This window comes from Chinchilla lanigera, unplaced genomic scaffold (genome assembly GCF_000276665.1).
Source record: "Chinchilla lanigera isolate Chin_1 unplaced genomic scaffold, ChiLan1.0 scaffold00005, whole genome shotgun sequence".
NCBI classification, from domain to species: domain Eukaryota; kingdom Metazoa; phylum Chordata; class Mammalia; order Rodentia; family Chinchillidae; genus Chinchilla; species Chinchilla lanigera.
In genome coordinates, this window is record NW_004955406.1 from 20,436,639 (window position 1) to 20,454,972 (window position 18,334).

The 18,334-nt window shown below is 43.9% G+C and overlaps 1 protein-coding gene across 7 annotated transcripts in view; it reads left to right on the plus strand.

The window, feature by feature from the left end:
- Nucleotides 1-18,334, plus strand: part of Cacna1e (calcium channel, voltage-dependent, R type, alpha 1E subunit) — a 468,116-nt gene that overhangs the window by 80,075 nt on the left and 369,707 nt on the right. For all 7 annotated transcript variants that reach the window (XM_005374993.2, XM_013521375.1, XM_013521398.1 and 4 more), the window contains one exon: nt 14,135-14,567. In XM_005374993.2, the coding sequence (XP_005375050.1) occupies nt 14,149-14,567 (419 nt within the window). In that variant the 5' untranslated portion in view covers nt 14,135-14,148. Of the gene's footprint in view, nt 1-14,134; nt 14,568-18,334 lie in introns of those variants that run through there.

Consider the following 18,334-nt stretch of genomic DNA (forward strand, 5'->3'; position numbering starts at 1 on the left):
AGAAAAAGCTTAGAACCCAGCCAGGCCAAGTTAGTGAGACTCTGTTTCAAAAATTAAAAAAAAAATTTTTAAAAAGGCTGGATATAGATTCAATGTGAAGACCCTGGTTTCAATCTCCAGTCCCTAGTACTGGGGAGAAAAAAGAAAAAAGATTAAAGATTGTTGAGAAATATAATTACTAAGGCTTGTAAAACCTGTAGTGTAGTGCTTGTCTCAAAAAGAGCTAGTTCATGTTTATAATTTATATGATAAGGGAGGGTTGCCTGCCACAGAGCTTCCATATTATCTATAATTCTACTAGTCCCATTGGAAGTTGCACTCCAATTTTGTATAGGAAAAACTAGACTCGGATGCTTGAAAATGCACGGTTGGAGGAGGCAGCAGGCCTACAGTTTTATAGCCAGTCTTTCTTACACCCGACTAGCAGAGGCTTTCTTCTGGCCTCACCTCTTGAAATCACATTGCCAGCTGATGGGCAGCCCTGAAACACTGGCACCTTATATGTGCCTAGTTATTTGATGGCTTTTCATTTCACCTGTAATGAAGAGCCTGGCCCCAGGAACTTGAGTTTGAGTTGGAAAAAAGAGGAAGAAGAGAGATAGGATGGACTCCCTTGTAGTGTGTGTGTGATGTCCAACGTTTCTGGTATTCCTCCATTTTATATAATTCTATATAATTATATATAGAATATATATATAGAATATATATATATAGAATATATAGAATATATATATATAGAATATATAGAATAGTGCTGGGCACTGCTCTTTGTGTACCTTATTATAATTATATAAGTCTATATAATTCTAATTTCAACCATGGCAGTCTGTTAAGTAACTATACATTGATTTTTGCAACTAGATGAGACATTTCTTATATATCTAGATTTGCAAGTCAGAAAAATATTTGCAAACAAGTTATTTTTATTTTTGGTTTGGAACATGGGGTTGCTATGATTCAGGGGGGCGGGTGCTTTTGCAGAAGATTGAGGTAAAGAGAATGAGGAATTGGAAACAGCCAGAGGATGGTGTAAAGACCCTGACAACTGGGGGACAGTGAGGTAGGAAGCTGTGTGAGAGAGCCCAGGGACTGGGAAGGGAGGTAGTAAAGATCCCAAGACTCTAGGTATCCATTTCCTCCTTGTTTCACGCCAGAGTAGAGCCATACCTTGATTTTCTTCAGGTGTTGAGAGAATGACAAGGATGACCTGCTCCAGGTTCCTGTATATCTCTGCAGTTCCGGAGCTGGCTCTGTGGGGTTACTACATGATGCTGTCAGGCCAAGGCTGGGACTGCTATGCCAGGAATGTACTCTGCCCCCACACAGTGCTGTACAGCTCTGTTTCTTCTGCATGGGCCTAAACCTAGAGCTAGGCTGTGGGGAGGGAACTGGTAGAATCAGGCATGAACATGTATGAATATATGTGTATGAATATACACATATATTCACATGCAGTTGATGAAACATACAATTAGTCTTGTATCCAAGGAATGGGGCTGCTGGGATCCTATCCACTTTCAGTGCTCAAGTTCCCCAAGCATCACTGGGTAAGGAACAGATAATGAATTCCAGACACAATATTATCAGCTATGTGACCTTGGGTGAGTTTCCACACCCTGTTTTCTTACTTATTGAATGTGAAGGGTAAAAAGACTTATCTTGAGGATGGGTAATGAAAATGATTTTCTAGTCCTGAGTAAGTTTTCTCTTTTTTTTTTTTTTTTTTTTGAGACAGGGCCTCTATGCAGTTCATGCTGGCCTTGAGCTCACTTTGTAGCACAGGCTGGTCTCCAACTCACAACGACCCTCCTTCCTCAGCTGGCGTGTGCCATTATGCTGGGCACTGCTCTCTGTGTACCTTAGACTGGCCAATGTGGAACCCCATCCTCTTGGGATTCTGGCAAGGTGGCCCACCCCAGGCACACATGACAGCTGCTGGACACCTCCCACAGGATGGAGCCAGGCCTTTGCACTCAGTCTGGACTGACTGCTGTGCCCCAGTGCATTTCTCTGATCCTACTTGGCCAGTGAATCTCCACATCAGCATCTGGAGCAGCAGCCTGGGTTAAGCTTCTAGTACTCAGATGCTACCTGATCCCCAGTGTATTGGGCTGCACTCTAAAGGTTTGCATGGACCCCACGGCACAGACCCCTGGGCTTTATGGTCTCTAGAGGAGACTCCTCCAGTAGATAGTTAGTAAGGGTTTTTATTTTTTGGTCTTTTTTTGAGACTGGGCCTCACTATGCACTTCAGGCTGGCCTTGAGCTCACTTTGTAGCCCAGATGGGTCTCGAACTCACAATGATCCTCCTGCCTCAGCCTCCTGAGTGCTGGGATTACAGGTGTGCCCCACCATGCCTGGCCCTGAGTAAGTTTTCAATAAGTAAATATTATTACCATTTTTAGTGCACAGCATGGTACAGTAGAGACAGCATGGCACTTAGAGATCATCACATGTGAATTACTCTACCACTTAGTGTTTGGGTATCCCTAATGCTAGGAAAATTGCTTAATCCTTCTAGGTCTTCATTTCCTCATTTGTAAAACTGAGGTAATAGTAACAGTTGTTTCAAAATGCGTCCTCAAGAGTTAAGTGAAAATTTAATTGCATGAGAGCTTAATATTATATCTAGTGTAAAACAAAAACTCAATAAATTAACTACTTTTTTATCAGTGATGATGGTGGTAGTGATGGTGTCTACTGTGACATCTAAACCTCTTTCTACTGTACTCAATACAAGTCCTTTTCCAATAACCCAATTGAAATGCTCATTTCTCCACCTAAAACTTACTGCTTGCCCAACTGAACTTAACTTTATTCAGTTTGAGTTCAGTCATTTTCTTATTATTCCCAGAATTCTTAGAATTCGAGCCCTCGGTTCAAAAATTTTATATAAGTGGAATCCCAACATTAATGTATAGACATTAGCTGCACTCAAGAAATATATAGATGAATGTGAGAGGACTGCTTCCTGCTATGACCAAACCAATCAAATGGCTCTGTAAGCTTGTAAAATATTCTAGATCTTACATTTGGGAGGGTGGCTATGGGAGCTCCTTCAGTTAATGTGCTTTGGTGTGCAGGTAACAGAAAGCCTAACTCAAATGGCCTTCAGCCATTGGGAGCTGTGTTTGCTCATATTGCTGGTGGTCTGAGGTAGCTTGATCACTTGTGGTAGCTTGTGGCTTTATCACTGTTTGACTGTTACTGTCTCAGCGCCTCTGTCCTCATTACTGGTTTGGCAGTGAGGTGGTGGCCCCAGTTGCACAGTTCGCTTCTGTGTAAGACATCTGCCTCATTCAGAAGCAGGGAGGAGCCACTACCCTACTCCAGCCTTCCCTTAAAACCTGGGAGAATTTCTCTGAAAGTCCCCAATAAATGTTATCTCCTACTTCATAGACTTTAAATGGGTCATGTACCCTTTCCTTAACTAATTACTGGCAAAGGAATGGAGTTACCTTGATTGGCCTAGTTCGATCCGATCCTATCATGGAGCTAGAGCCCATCCCCAAACTGTATGGACATGTACAAGCTTGGGGGAATGTCATGATCCCTGAGAGGTAACCGTGATGTCTACTTCAAACTTCATTTTTAGCTTATTGGAAGTATACAGGCACTTTCACCTGAGTACAAGTGCTGGTTTAATTTAACGAATGCCATGATCACATGGTACAACTTAAGGGAGCACTAGTCTGAGTTGGCTCCCTGGAATTGCCAACACTGTTCACTGTGTGTATTCATTGAACAAAAAAATCCTTCAGGACATTTTATCCCCAGAGATACAAATTTTGTTCTCAGTGGATTCTGTGATTTAAAAAGAGGACAATTGTTATTAGTAGTAATTATGTGATAACATGACAATAAATGACTAGGAAGAAAAAGTATAAAAATGAGCAGTCAGTGGGCACAGAGATAAGGTGGAATGAAGAAAAGATTCTAAAAGCTTTCAGGGATCAGATATGCTTTGAAGGGTGGGGATATCTTTCTTCCATTTCCATCAGCACCTGATTGCCCAGTGCTCTACTTGTTGGCAGGCTTCTTCGTGGCTTCTTATGTATTTGATCACAGCTGAAAAGGTGTCTGGACAAAAGATGGATTCTGAGGTCACAAATCTTAACCTGACCAGGAAAGGCCTGCCCTGTATGACATACGGAGCTCAGATCTGGAAGGGATGGCCATCACCTCATGGGCTCACAGCTGGCTACATGTAAGGCACTGGAGGACTGGAGGGCTGTCCTACCTGGGAGCCAGATTGTGGAGGCCTCAAATATCCAGTTCATAACTTTAACTTGGTTCTCTAGATAGAGACTTAGACCAGCTCCCTCTCAAATTGTGTTCCCAACTATAGTAGTCAGCCTTCCATTACTGCAACAAAATATCTGAGAAAATCATTTAAAAAAGATTTTGGCTTACAGTTTTAGAGGGTTCAGTCCATGATCAACTGGCCCACTAGTTGTGGGTCTGTGACATGAGGGCACACTGAAGGAAGATGCTAACCTCATGGTAGCTTGGAAGTGAAAGAGCAAGAGGAAAGAGCCAGGTTTCCAACATCCCCTTCAAGGGCACAACGTGAGTGACCTAACTTTCCCCCTAGCCACCACCTCTTGAAGGTTCCACTACCTCCCAACAACATGTGTTGGAGACAAAGACTTTTAACACGTAGATTTTGGGGGAATCTTTAAGATCCAAACTGTAGACCTAATTAATGCTTCAGTGTGAAGTGCTCCTCCTGGACTAGTGCCTTTGAAAGCCCAGGCCAGTGTTCTGATCCTGCTCGGAAGGGGATTGAATCTGCCTACACAAATAGTGCTATTCACAACTTTACTATAGTAATAACACACTCCTCTTTAAACAAAAGTACCCTCTAAAACTCACTTTAAATAATCTTGGTCTGTGTGGGTGGAAAGGCTATATTATGATGGAGTAGTTGGAGATTCCCTGTGCTTCTGGGATTGACACTAGAGAAATATTCTGAATGTTCTGAAATTTTTGGCATCACCATTGGTACTATTGTCTGGGCCTGAGACTGGAGTGGTTTGGACAGATACTTTTAGGAAGGTGTGTGGTCTCCTGAAACCTATCCCCAGTCCCTCTCTATCCCAGCATAGGCAACTGAGGCACTCCATTCTGTTTCTGCAAGTCAAGAGGTGGTAGCATTATGCTTCCTTTCTAGCTATTACCATTCCTGACTCCTAGTGACTTTTCCTTCCAGAGACCATCTGAGGAGTGTTCTGTCCTTAACTTTCTGTGCCCCTTGCATTCCTTAGAAAAGTATTTATCCGTGTTTATCTTTGTCTGTCTGTCTGTGATGGGCCCTTTAGGGAGTCAGAAGGAGTTCCAGAAGTAACCAATTCTGGAAAAGTCACATTTGCTCAAGATACTCTGTGGAAGTAATTCTTCATTTATATTAAAAGGTAACTGTGCTATAAAACCCACTGAGCTTGGCCTAACCCCTTGAGTTTCTTTTCCAATTCTTGCTAACAATACTGAGCTTCTAGTTCTTTTCTTGGGCCCTATCACATAGTAACATGCTCAACAAATGTTTGTTGAATGAATCTTCTGTCCTTAGCAATTGTTTGCACAATGGTACAGTAAGTGTCCTTTCCTTTATCAAAGAGTCTCCTTTCCCTTCCCTAAACCAAGGGGGTCCTGTGGAAGTTATAGGCAGTGTCTTAAAGCAGAAGATGTGTTTTTAAGCAGATTGGAAGTTTGCAAATAAAAGCCTCTTAAAACCACTGTACCTGCTCAAGAGTACATGAAAGAGTTTCTGCAGCAGCTGACTCTTAAAGACCACTAATTTACCGCAATAGCAAAATGACAGCATGGGAAACTACAGAACATATTTCTTTCTCCCTCCCTTTTTTGCTCCCCTCTCTCCTCCCCTTATGCTTTCTTTTCATAAATATTTATTGAATTCTTACAAGTGCTGGTACTGGTGGTACAGGGTGAATAAAGCATTTGTAGTCTCTGCCTTCAAGGAGTTTAAAGGCTACTGAGAGGGGTAGTTACCAGTCAAAGGCCTGCAGAGGTAAATATGTCTGTAATGTGAGCCCACTATATATATGATGAGGATACTAACACTTAAAATTTCTGTGATTTTGCTTTCCAAATCATCATGATCCTTTGGTTCATTGTCACAATGTTTAGAATTTCTCCTTTTCCTTATGTTAAAAATATCAATTTATCTACATACAAATTAGTATGTGACACTTTTCAGCAATTAACTACAGATTGAGGATCCTTAATCTGAAGATCTGAACAAGAAATTCTACAAAATTTGAAACATTTTGTGATGTAGTATCACAAGTAGGAAATTCCACACTGTGAAATTTTGTTTGGTTAACAAACTCATTAAAATATCGTATAAGTTACCTTCAGGTTATATACATAAGGTGCATATAAAACATAAATAAATTTCATATTTACACTTGGGTCCTTTCCCCAAGATACCTCATTGTGAATACATAAATGCTGTATTCTAAAATCTAAAATCTGAAACAGTTCTGGTGCCAGTCATTTCAGTTAAGTGATAGTCTGTAATACTTCACCTACAGTAGATTGACCAATAACCAATGTATTTAATGCATTTGTAAGTATATGCATCTGTATTTTCCTTTGTGATTATCTCACAGTATAGACAGTATAGTGTCATTGAGTTGCAAGTACTTATCCATATTGGTTTTCTTTTTTCTTGATGCACAAGTAGATCATATTTCTGCTCCCCTGTAGTTAAACAGAGCCCGATGACAGGGTTCTAGCTGACAGAATGTGGGAGAAGTGTATACCACACTTCCAGGCCTTGCCTCAAACCTCTTGCAAGATCCTCCAAGTACTTTTTCTTTTACTTTGTCTTGGTCTCCTAGCTGGAGAAAGAGATCAAAAGAAGCCAGTGGAAGATTCTGAGCCCACAGGCTCAGGTGTTGGCAGGGCGAACTGGCAGCTTTGTAAATGAAATTTTACTGAAATTCAGCCACAGCCGTTGGTTTAAATGTTGGGTATGGCTACTTTGATACTGTGAAGTAGTGAGCAGTTGCAGCTAAGGCCTCATTGCCTGCGGAGCCTAAAATAGTCACTATCTAGTCTCTTCAGAACAAATATGCTAAGCTCTGTCCTAAGGAATGGCAGAGCCCTGAACTGAAAGGTACTGCATCCCTGAATGACTGAGTGGAGCACAGTGTCTCTTCTCCATCTCCCGGGCTGACTTACACCGTAAGTGACATTAGAGAGAAATTAACCTTTATTGTTTTAAGCCACAGATAGTTTGAGGTGATCTTCTTGCATTTTTACTGTAATGAAAGCATCAATCATTTTATATAATAAAATATTTATTGGATATTTTTATGTGCCAAATCTGTTCTACATGCTTATATCTTATATATTCAATTCTACAACAACCTCATGAAGTATCTACCCTTTTTTAAAAATTAAAAATTTTTAGCTTTTATGTAATACCTGAACATAGGATGTTATAAAGTATATACTCTTAAGGACCATTTTACAGATGAGCAAATGAAAGGCTACAGAATATGACTTTCAAGGATTTAGTTGGTGAGAGGGGGGCTGGGATTCCCACCCTGGGATTCACTTCCATGCTCCCAAGTGCAAGCTTCTAATCTGTCCTCTTTTCCCTCGATTTCCCTAACTTACAATCTCTGAGTACTTCCCCAGATACTGATTCTGCAGTACAGACTTCTGTAGCACAGATTATACCATCACCCTCTTTGTACAGGTGAGAAAACCAGCCTGGAGAAGAGAAGCAAATCGCCAAAGCTCACTTGACTGGCAAGTAGCAGATCTACAAGCTGAAGACAGAGCTCCCACACCAAACTGCAGGCTCCTTTCCCTCCTCCATGAGGACCCAGGCAGACTTAGCAAACACCCCAGATTTGAAACAGTATTTTCCTTGGGTGTTGGTTTATATTCAAAATGCACCAGCCTGTCAAATTGCTCTTGGACATTAGCCCATCCTTAAACAGTCACCATAACAACATAGACATATGGAGAGGAATGGGGGTGGGCAAAAGCTGATGCCAATCCAGGGGAGGAGGAACTGAGCAGGGAGTGCAGGTGGGTCAAGGACTCCCCTGAATGTGTTTTGGTACATTCATTTCATGGCATAGGGTGAGACAGTCATTTTTATAGGGTTAGATGTTTATCTCAATTCATCCAGAACAACACCTCTTACCAATTTAGCATGACTTCTCACTGCCTTTAGGACAGTGTTTTAAAACATGATTCCTAAAGGACAAGCGTGATTACTTAAAATACAGATACCTGAGTCCATCAGAGATTAATTGCATGAAAATTAGGCATCTGCATTTTTTTTTTACTTTAAAAATTAGAAAACTGACAAAACAACAATGAAGACAAAATCAAAACAACACCAAAACAACAAAACTGGTACATGATTTCAAAACAAGATGATAGAAATTTACAATGGTTGCTAAATTACATACTGTTATCTTCAATGAAGTTGCGCAGTCCATTAGACATAAGAATGTAAGATTGATCAAGCAAAGACAGTAACACTTAAAACACAATAAAAATAATTTAAAAAAACATTGGAAATGATGCAGAGCTTCACCATACAAAATGGTATTAAACCAGCAATATAGATAGTTCTGATGTACTTTGCAGACCATGATCTGTGGCCTTACAAAGGCAAGAGCAAGAGAAAAGGGAAAGGAAGAGCAAGGGAAAATAATGCAAGAGCAAGGGAAAATAATGTCTGGATTTCACCCTTCCTTTTGTAGTCAGGTAGCAAGCTGGTCCAGATAAGAAAAGTCCTGAGATGAATATTCATTTCTGCATGAGGACTGCTTGTTTTTGAGCAGGTGGATGACAACAGTGGGTAGGGTCATTCCTTACACCCTCTGTTCTCAAGAGAATTGGTTTAGAAAGGCACTCAGCATGGTATCTCAGTTGTGGCATATTATACTTTAAAATTCCTTTCTCTTGTGATTCTTAATTCTGAACAGTTGGGTATTGAGACTTCTCTGTCCTCTTCCTGCTTAGAGTGTACGGAGGGAGCAGAGCCAGGATCGGTCACAGTCAACGTGGGGACGCTTGTGAGCTCACCACTTACCCTATAGTCCCATTTCTGCCCTCTCTCTCCCAGCCTGTGGCACTTGGTAGAGCATGAGTGCAGATGTCTTCCTCTTTGCTGAACACAAAACTTTCAGAGTCTGAGGACAATAATTCACAAGAGTGTGAGGTTCTTGACTCCTGGTATATTCATTTCTCACGAGGTGGTTGGAGGATGCAGATTTCTAGATGAACCAGAATGCAAGTGGTAGAAGAGTGGGGGTGGGGTGGGCCTGAGCCCAGGGAGAGGTGGATGAATGTCCTCGTTGTGGTAGGCTCACCTGCAGGGCCTGAGAGGCACAGATAAGCCAGGGGGGTACATGAGCCACTATCTCTAAAGCGCTCATTGCGAACCTACCACACGCGTGCCTCAGCAGGCTGTTTGTACCATTGAAAGCTCTAAAAGGATCATCATCATTTCTCTAAAGCAATCACACATCAATGAATAAAAATGAAAACTTGTGATAGTATATAAAGGGAAAGATAGTGCAAAGGACGTAATATTCTTTTGTGAATGAAACTCTTGACTTCCATCTGAAAGGCAAGAGGAGAGACAATATCAGGCCAGGCAGAACCACAACCACCAGTTTAAGTGTCTTTCACAGTGCAGGACACTTGTGTGGGGTGGAGGAGGAGAGCTCTTACTTTGCCACCCAACTGTGCCCTCACAAGCAAGGGAAGAAACTTTGGGGGGCTTCTGGGCTGCACTAAGCCCTCTTCCTCCTCAGCATTTCCGTACTTTAAAGTCATAGCCTCTTAGCTCACTAATGAACCATGGCAATGAAGACTAAGAAGAGAGGTGGGTGAAAGCAAGGGTTAGGGAGTTAGATAGGTGCTCATTAGCTTCACCTCTAGCTGGTATCTCAGAGTGGCAAAGCTGTTCTCCTTCCATTAGACAACAGTGTGAGGGCTGCAGCACAACCACTTGGCCCTCAGAAAACTTTTCACGTGGTAGCTCTACCCTAGATTTTGTTTTGTGGGTCTCTGTTCTCTGTATTTGCCTGCTGCTCCATAGAATCTGTCTCCGTGGTCTCAGGCTGAAGGACAGTGATGGAGCTTAAGAGACAAGTTGAAAGACCAAAGTGTACAAAACTTTAGGAATAAAATTTTATAAAAACACAGGCATGCCCATTCATTTACATATTGCTGGCCTGTTGTCTCCCTACAATGGCAGAGTTGAATAGTTGAAGCAGAGACTATATGGTCTGCAAGACCTCAAATATTTACTCTCTGGGCCTTTATGGGGTGAGTTTACCAGTCTCTGCCCTAGGTCTTGTATTGACATTTAAATGCTTAGCCTTAAAATGACATGTCACTTCCACTCACAAATCACAGGCCAGGCCAGAGCCATCACACAACCCCACCTAGTCACTAGAGGACAGGAAGTATTGCGTTAATAATATCCCTTAGTTATTGCGGGCTGATCAGGTCTGCAATCTCCTGAACAAGTGTATGGTGAAGGGTAAATAAAAAGAGGCAAATGGAATGATTTCAGGGCTCCAGGAGGATCAGAGCCCTCTCACAAAATTCAAAATTCTCTTAGGCCTAAGATCAAAATCTTCTCTCGGTGGCCCATATTTATTTGGTTATCAGAAGAAGGGGGAGTATACTCAAAAAGGGCAGAATCACTCAAGGACTTCACCAAGTAAGGTATTAAATTAATCCACCCAGGACTGATATGACTGAGGCTATAGTCTTTATCTAGTTGAGATCTGATCCAGGTGTCCTTGGCTGTGATCTTGTCTTGTCCTTTGAGGCTTTCTGGCTTCATCACCACTACAGGTTTTAGTAGGGATTAGTGACTCACAGAGGTTCACTTACTATGAGTCTGCCATTTCCAGACAAGGAGCCTAGGCCTTGGACAGATTCACAAGTGAACATGAAAAGCCAATTCATTAATTTAAGTCCTGCTCAGGTCTGCTTCATAGTGGTCTCCATCAAGGAAGTGCATCCTACTGTGTGCCTAGTCTATGGAGGAATAACCAGAATATTTTGCAAACAGAACTAATAACCACCAAAGCACCTATTATGTGTTGAACTCAGAACTAGGTGCTGGACACAGACACATCAGTAAAACAGACTCCTTCATCTCAAGAAACTCAAGGATGCCAGAATTTGAGGGCTGGGAGTAGGAGAGCTGAGTATAGGTGGATTCCCTGGAAGATGTGGACTGTCTTGTCTGACTCGCTGGAGGTAGAAGATGCTCTCTCAGCTTGGTGAGAGCTAGACTTAGGGACTGGCCAGCTTGGCAAGCAGTGGGGGGTGACAGATTCCCCTGATGAACATTTATATCAATAATAGAAGGGTTGTTTAACAGAAATTCTTAAGGGAAAGATGAGATAATTTCATGTTTTGATATTCGTAAAATTGATTCCCTTGAAACCAGAGCTCTGCAGTGCATATTATTGCTGCTGCAATTTTGGCAATGATGTGATTCACATTGGCAGTGTCTGAGAAGGGGAATCCAGTAAGGAGAGAGAGTGGGTGGGGCGGGCCAGAAAACAAAGGTGAGGAGCCAGATCCTAGTGGCCTGGCGAGAGCTGGTGGCCCAAGAGCCTTTGCCGGAGGGGCACCGGGGGAGGAGGATGCGAGCCGTGGAGCCCCAGAGCACTGGGAGTTGTTGGAGGTGCTGAAGCCTGGAGGGAGTGGGAGCAGCCAGGGGAGGGGTGTGTGCATGTGTGCGGTGGGGGAGAGACATTTAAACATTGTAGGAATGAGGGATAAATTTAAAACCCATCAAGTGGAGTTGAGACAGAATTGACAACGTGAGGAACATGAATCACTCTTTCTAGGGCCCCACCCAACTGTTGGCAGGATTTGAAATATATTTTTTCCTTTCTTTCTCCTCCCTACCAAGCTCAGCCTGGACCTTTCCCTTCCTCCACCTGCTCCACTGACTCAAGCCGTGGGCCAGATATCTGGTGCTGACCGGCACCTGCTTCTCAGCCCCACTGAGGCCTAGGGGCACGCTGTCGGCAGGGCTGAGAAGACTAATGCAGATGCTGGAAATAGAGGAGGCCTGGGAAGATGCCAGAGGGATTGTTCTCCAGTGAAGCCAGGGTCTATTTAATGTTCACACTGAGTTTTATCACATATGCATTAAAATTATCCTATCAGCTCTGGTGTGATGGAGCCCACCTGGAATCCTAGCACTTGGGAAGCTGAAGCAGGAGGATTACAAGTTTCAGTCTTATCTTGGCAATTGAGACTCCGCCTCAAAGTAAAAAATAATTCAAAAGGGAGTTTGGAAATGTATTTCGGTGGTAGGGTACTCCTGTGTTTGATAGCCAGTACCATAAGAAACCATCCTATCATCAGTCTTTTCTTTTATGCTAGCTACCTTAGTGTATTGAGGGTAATCTGCGGTTTCTGCTTCATGTGGCAGAGAAGGAGTGATCAATCTAGTAGGGAAAACTATGAGCTGGGACTTGAAACCTGAGTTTTCTACTAACCTTGACTTTCACTGGCAGTGTGACACTGGGCAAGTCTCTCTGTCTCTTTGGACATCTGCTTCATCTACACAGTGATATAGTTAGATCATTAACATCCCTAACCATTTAATATTCTTTGTTTTGGTGATTTGCAATCTGACTGCAGTCCAGATCAGGGAAGGTAGGGGGCCGGAAGGCAGGTGTGAAGGGCAGCATTCCGGCAGGAGAACTCCTGGGGCTCAGCACGGTCCCCAGCGTGTAGTGGGGGAGGAAACTGTGGTTGAGTGGGTTGAGCCTTTTGAATGCCACGGCTCCTCTGAGCACACAGAGCACGTGGCACTTCTTAGAACCAAGGGGACATGTGTATGACGTTTGTGGTCACTAGGGGTACGGTTGGGGAGTGTGAGTGGGGAGGAAGCTGGGAATGCAGGAGCTGGGCTCCTGGCTGGGAGGAAAGCGGTAGGCAGATAGCTTGAAAAGCTTCAAGGTGAGGTCCTCTCACACCAGAGCCGTCCTGAAGAACTCATGCTTGCCATGCGAACTCTTTTGAGAGCCTCTGGGTTCCCTAAATCCTCCTCCATGCACACAGTCTTCCTTTTGCCTATAATCCTCTCCCATCCCTCACCCAGAAAGCTCCATGTAAGGGTCCTTTCCTATACACTTTTTAAATGTAAGTATGCATCATATATTTTGGTCTTTAATATCTGCTTTCTGCATTACACTGTGAAATTTGTGGTAAAAATAAAGTCTACTTTGCTTTAATTCTGATACCTGACACCTGGTACCTTGCCCAGTCCACAGTAGATACTATTGATTTCAATATCATTTTTAAATGGTATATGATATATACATTTAATATATATATATCTAAATTGGTACAATTGAGATATATATAATGATGGTGTTAATCATAAGGAATTTGTACCTGTGTATGAGGTACGTATCTTGATTCCTCTTTTTTCTGCAATCATCTCCCCTCCTTTCAAGCCCTCTTCCCCTCCTTGCTTACACAGCTTTGGTTCCATGTATCCTTTTTTTAAAAACATTTTTCCTTTTTCTTCCTTCCTTTTCCCTGTCTCCCTCCTTAGCTCCCTTTTCTTTTGAACAGTTTCTTCCTATTTCACAATACCTATTGTACACTTTGGTCCTCATTGACATTTCTGGTTTCTCACACCAGAGAAACAATGTGATATTTACACGTGTAACCGATTTATTTCATTTAAGAGTGGTTCATTTTTTGGGGCTGGGGATTTAGCTCAGCGGCAAAAGCGCCTGTCTGGCAAGCGCAAGGTCGTGAGTTCGGTTCCCGGTACCGGAGAAAAAACAAACAAAAAAAACAAAGAGTGGTTCATTTTTTATACAGTGGAGCATACTCAGCCATAAAGAAGGATAAACTTGAGACATTTCTAGATAAATGGATGCATCAGTATTATTTATTGAGGTGCTACGGTGATAGTCTCTTGTTCAGGGCTAGGCTGTAACACTGGTCAAGCCAGAGTAGCCTTACCCAAGACATCAAGGTCATTAATCTCTTTCTCATCTCTATTTCCCTGTGCCCGTTACCCCTGCCCCCCTTCTCCTCCCCACCCCTTGTCTCTGCCCGCCCTTCCCCTGGCAGAGCAATGTTCTGTGATGGTGCCCGAGATGCGTGGACTGAGCCCAGGCCGAAGGCTGCCCGAGCCCGCCTTGTGCCCGCCTGTGGGCGGGAGCCCTGAGCCCGGGGCCGCTGGCCGCCTCCGCCACATCCTGGCCCTGCCGGAGGACGAGGCATGGCGACCCCAGCAGTGCGCCCTGCTCGAGGCCGACGCCTCGGACGAGGTGGGCATGCTGCCGGCCTCCCCGCGCGGCGCTGTCGCCGGCTTCGACAACTTCTTCCCTGTGCAGGAGGGCGAGGGCCCGGGCTGGGAAGGCGGATCGAGCCCCTTCCTCCCGGTGAGCCCGGAGGTCATGAAGCGGCGGCGCGGCGGCCTCATCGAGCAGCGGGACGTGATCAAGGCGCACGAGGCGCACAAGATGCACAGCACCCCGCAGGCCCGGCGCAAGGAGTGGGAGTGAGTACGGCAGGGGCGGGCGGGAAGCTGGGACCCCGGGGACCCAGACAGACACCGGGAGGAGCGGGAGGTGCGCTTGTCTCTGCATCAACCCAGCAGGCGCGGGACCCCATCTCACTTCCCGTCGTGGCTGTCACATTGGGACGAACTGAGCTTGTCTCCCAGCTCAGCGGTCAGACTAAGAAAGGCCCTGGGGAGACAGAACTGGGCTCTGTTTCATACTCCGAGGATCTCTGCCAACTACAGAGATGCCATCGCCATGTGAATCATCATGTCATCTCCTTTAGGAATTGCGCCTAATCTTCCTCTCTGAGGCCATCCTTGGATGAATGGTTACATTTTGGGGCAAGCTTCCCATGGATGGAAGAGACTGGCCAAGATGTGGCTTCTCAGGGCTTCATCTCTGCTCTGTGTGTGTGTGGGAGGGGAAAGGTTCTGCTCTGCCTTAGGGTAACTTTAATTCATGCCTCTTAAAAATTTAAGTTTTTATCCCTAGGAATCCCATATTAAAGGAAGATAGTATTTTATTTAATTCTCAGTTGCTCCAGGTTTATGCTCCACATCACGGTTTATTGTGCCTGTTTCAATGCCCTGTGGTCTGTGTATCTTTATCGCCTTTTGTCTTGGATTACTGGGTTGTTAAGTATCTTAGATTACTGGGTTGTTAAGTGTCATCAGTTGTAGAAACTTGTAACAGGTGTTTGGTTTTTTAAAAATTAGTACTAGTCGTGGTGGAATTTACCTGCTTGGTTTCTGTGGACATTTTGGGGGATGTTAACTGGGGTGAGTTAGCTGTCCTATTTTATGTGTATGTTAATGTTCATTCATTTGTTCATTCATTCATTCATTCATTCATACAGTGAGCTCTAATGTGGGGTGGACTTCTGGAATTCAAAAATTAGTTGAGGGGCTGGGGATTTAGCTCAGCGGCAAAGCGCCTGCCTGGCAAGCGCAAGGTCGTGAGTTTGGTTCCCGGTACCGGAGAAAAACCAAAAAACAAAACAAAACAAAACAAAAAAACCCACAAAAATTAGTTGAGTTCAGCTGGCATCGACAAATCTCTCTGTCATTTCTCGGCACCATTAGTCTTTAAAACTTTACATATAGTTCTGTGTATGTGTAGTTTAACGATGTTCTAGGCACCTTACATGTATTAACTCACGTTAGTCCTCACCACAGCTAGGAGGGGGGTACAACTGTCACCTGCCTTTAAACAATACTACACAGAGAAGTTAAGTGACTTTTTCATGGTCAAGTGATGATAACTGTGTTGTTATGGTGATTTGATATCCATGAGTCATTTGAACCCTGACAGTCTGATCCTTCTAGAATCCATCATTTTAACCACAAGGGCACATTGTCTCTAGTCTGATTTCCACAGCATTTCTTATCTCAACAGCCCTGAGATGTTATGACAAGAGCACCGGTGGGGACTGACAGCTCTGGGAGTGATTCCCAAGGGGACCGATTCCCAAGGGGACCTAAGTAGCGGTATGGCCTGGAGTAGTCCCCTTCATCATCTTTTTAAAAATGAGTGGGAGGAGGGAGTGGCTGTTTGAATGCTATGTGGATCTGATGATTTTTCTTCATAGTCAGAAAAGAATTCTTTGAATTTTAGATGCCTCCGCTTTTTTAGCACCTTCACTTGTACATCGATAGGCATCTCAAACTGTCTTGTCCAACACCAAAATATTGATTTCCCCAAACCTGCCTCTCCTGCTGTCACTCCTGTCTCAGTAAATGGCATGTGCATCCTTTCTATCGCTGGAGCCAGGCATACTGAAACAGTCCTGGCCACCCAGTTGTGGCCAATCCCCGTTGGTTCTCCTTTCAAAGTTTATCTTTATCTGATCACATTTTATTGCTTCTCACACTAGCTCCCTGGTCCAAGCTACCTTTTATTTTAATTTGTATCCCATAAACACTTACATGGTCCTTTACAAGATGCTCAGCCCTTGTCTAGATACTTTCCAAATATTAATTCATTTATCCTTATAGCAACTGAATGAGGCCAGTACCATTATTATTTCTGCTTTTACAGAATGAAAGTGGCAGTATAGTTATTAATTTTAGCCAAAAATTCTACATATGCTACTTCTTAAAATCTTACCTCTGTAAGTTGGACTATCATGACTTTTACTTTCACTGAGAAGCCTTCATACATGCAAACTAGAACAAAACAGAAAAAAAAAACTATCAGTTTCCAACTCTAACACTAGATGATTCTTACAGAAGTCAGATCAGTGAAAAAATATATATAAATGTACCAGATATATTTACATGTGTTAGTTCACAATGACAAATTGGGGCACAGAGAGTTTAAGTGCCTTGCCTGGGGGATGACTTTGATCACCTCTTTAATCACTAGCCTCCCTGTTTCCGTTGCTTCCACCAAGTCTGTTTTCCCCCATCTGCAGCTGAACCACTTCCTTTTGCTATCTTTTTTAGATATACAAAGGAGTTGGAACGATAGTGTATCTCCTTGTAAGGAGTCTGTGTGAGAGTTTTCAGTAATGTCTCACATCAGCCCTCAGCTCCTGGAGGCTGCGAGCCCTCATCTCACACAGAGGACCAACCCTTGACTGCGTGGCCTGCAAGGACTCACAGGATCTCCTTTTCCCACCTCTGCCTCCTGACCGTCCCTGTAAGATGTGAAGCACCTCTACCTTCATCAGTCTCTCTCTCCCCCACCCGTTCTGCTCCAGCTACATGGGCCCTCTGCCGTCTTGCGGATTCTCAGACCACACCCACCTCCTACCTTTTACCTTTGCAGTTCCCTCTGCCTAGGGTGCTCTTCCTGTGTGGTTCCCCCCTTCCTTCCTTTGGGCTTCTACTCAGACAGCACGTCTTGGTCATCCCATATAAAATAATGTTTCCCCATTGTCACTGTCTTTCCTTTTGTATTTGCTTTATTTTTCGTCATACCTCTTATTGTTTCCCCAACACACGCACACACACATGCACACACCGGTACACGTGCACACACACACATACTCTCTCTCTCTCTCTCTCTCTCACACACACACACACACACACACATTTTTTACTGAAGCATAAACTATGAAACAGAGACTTTGTCTTATGATGAGGGTCCAGAACGGTTCCTGGTAGACAGTTGACTCACAGTAAGTATTTGTTGAAGGCATGATGAAATAACACACCAAGGAAACTGATTCCAGTCAAGCTAACTTCTGGGGAAGGAAGCAGCTGAGTTCCCTGCTCAGCCATGTGGCTTTGAGGGTTGCTGAAGCTGAAGAATCAGTACAGGAACTGAGGAGCCTCATCTCCTGCCTTCGGATTCTTCTGACTTATGTTCTGTTGATAGGACGCTCTGGTCCTTTCTCAGGCCGCGGAAAGATGTTAGAAGGCTTGTTTGTCAGCTCCAGCTCCCCATGGTGCTGCCCGCCGCCCACACAGCTGTAAATCCACAGCACACACCTCCAGCGAGGCAAATCCTGCCTTCCAGGCACTGAGTCCGGACTCTGGTCATGCATGAAGCAGAACAGAAGCCAGCTCAGGAGGTTCCTGCATTGTGTTGCCTTTGGCTGTGTGAGCCAGATGTGGGCAGGGAAGGGGGATGAGGGCGGGCAAAGACCTTCCATGGGCAGTCTCAGTGTTCCCAGGGAAAGGAATTAGGTGCTTTCTAAACATGACTGCTTCATCTGCTACCAGATGAAGCAATTTTCTTGTGCAGAATGGTATTTCCCCAAGAATCTGTTAAAAGGTTTCCTTGAGCATGGCGTGCGTGTTATGAGAACCTCTGGGTT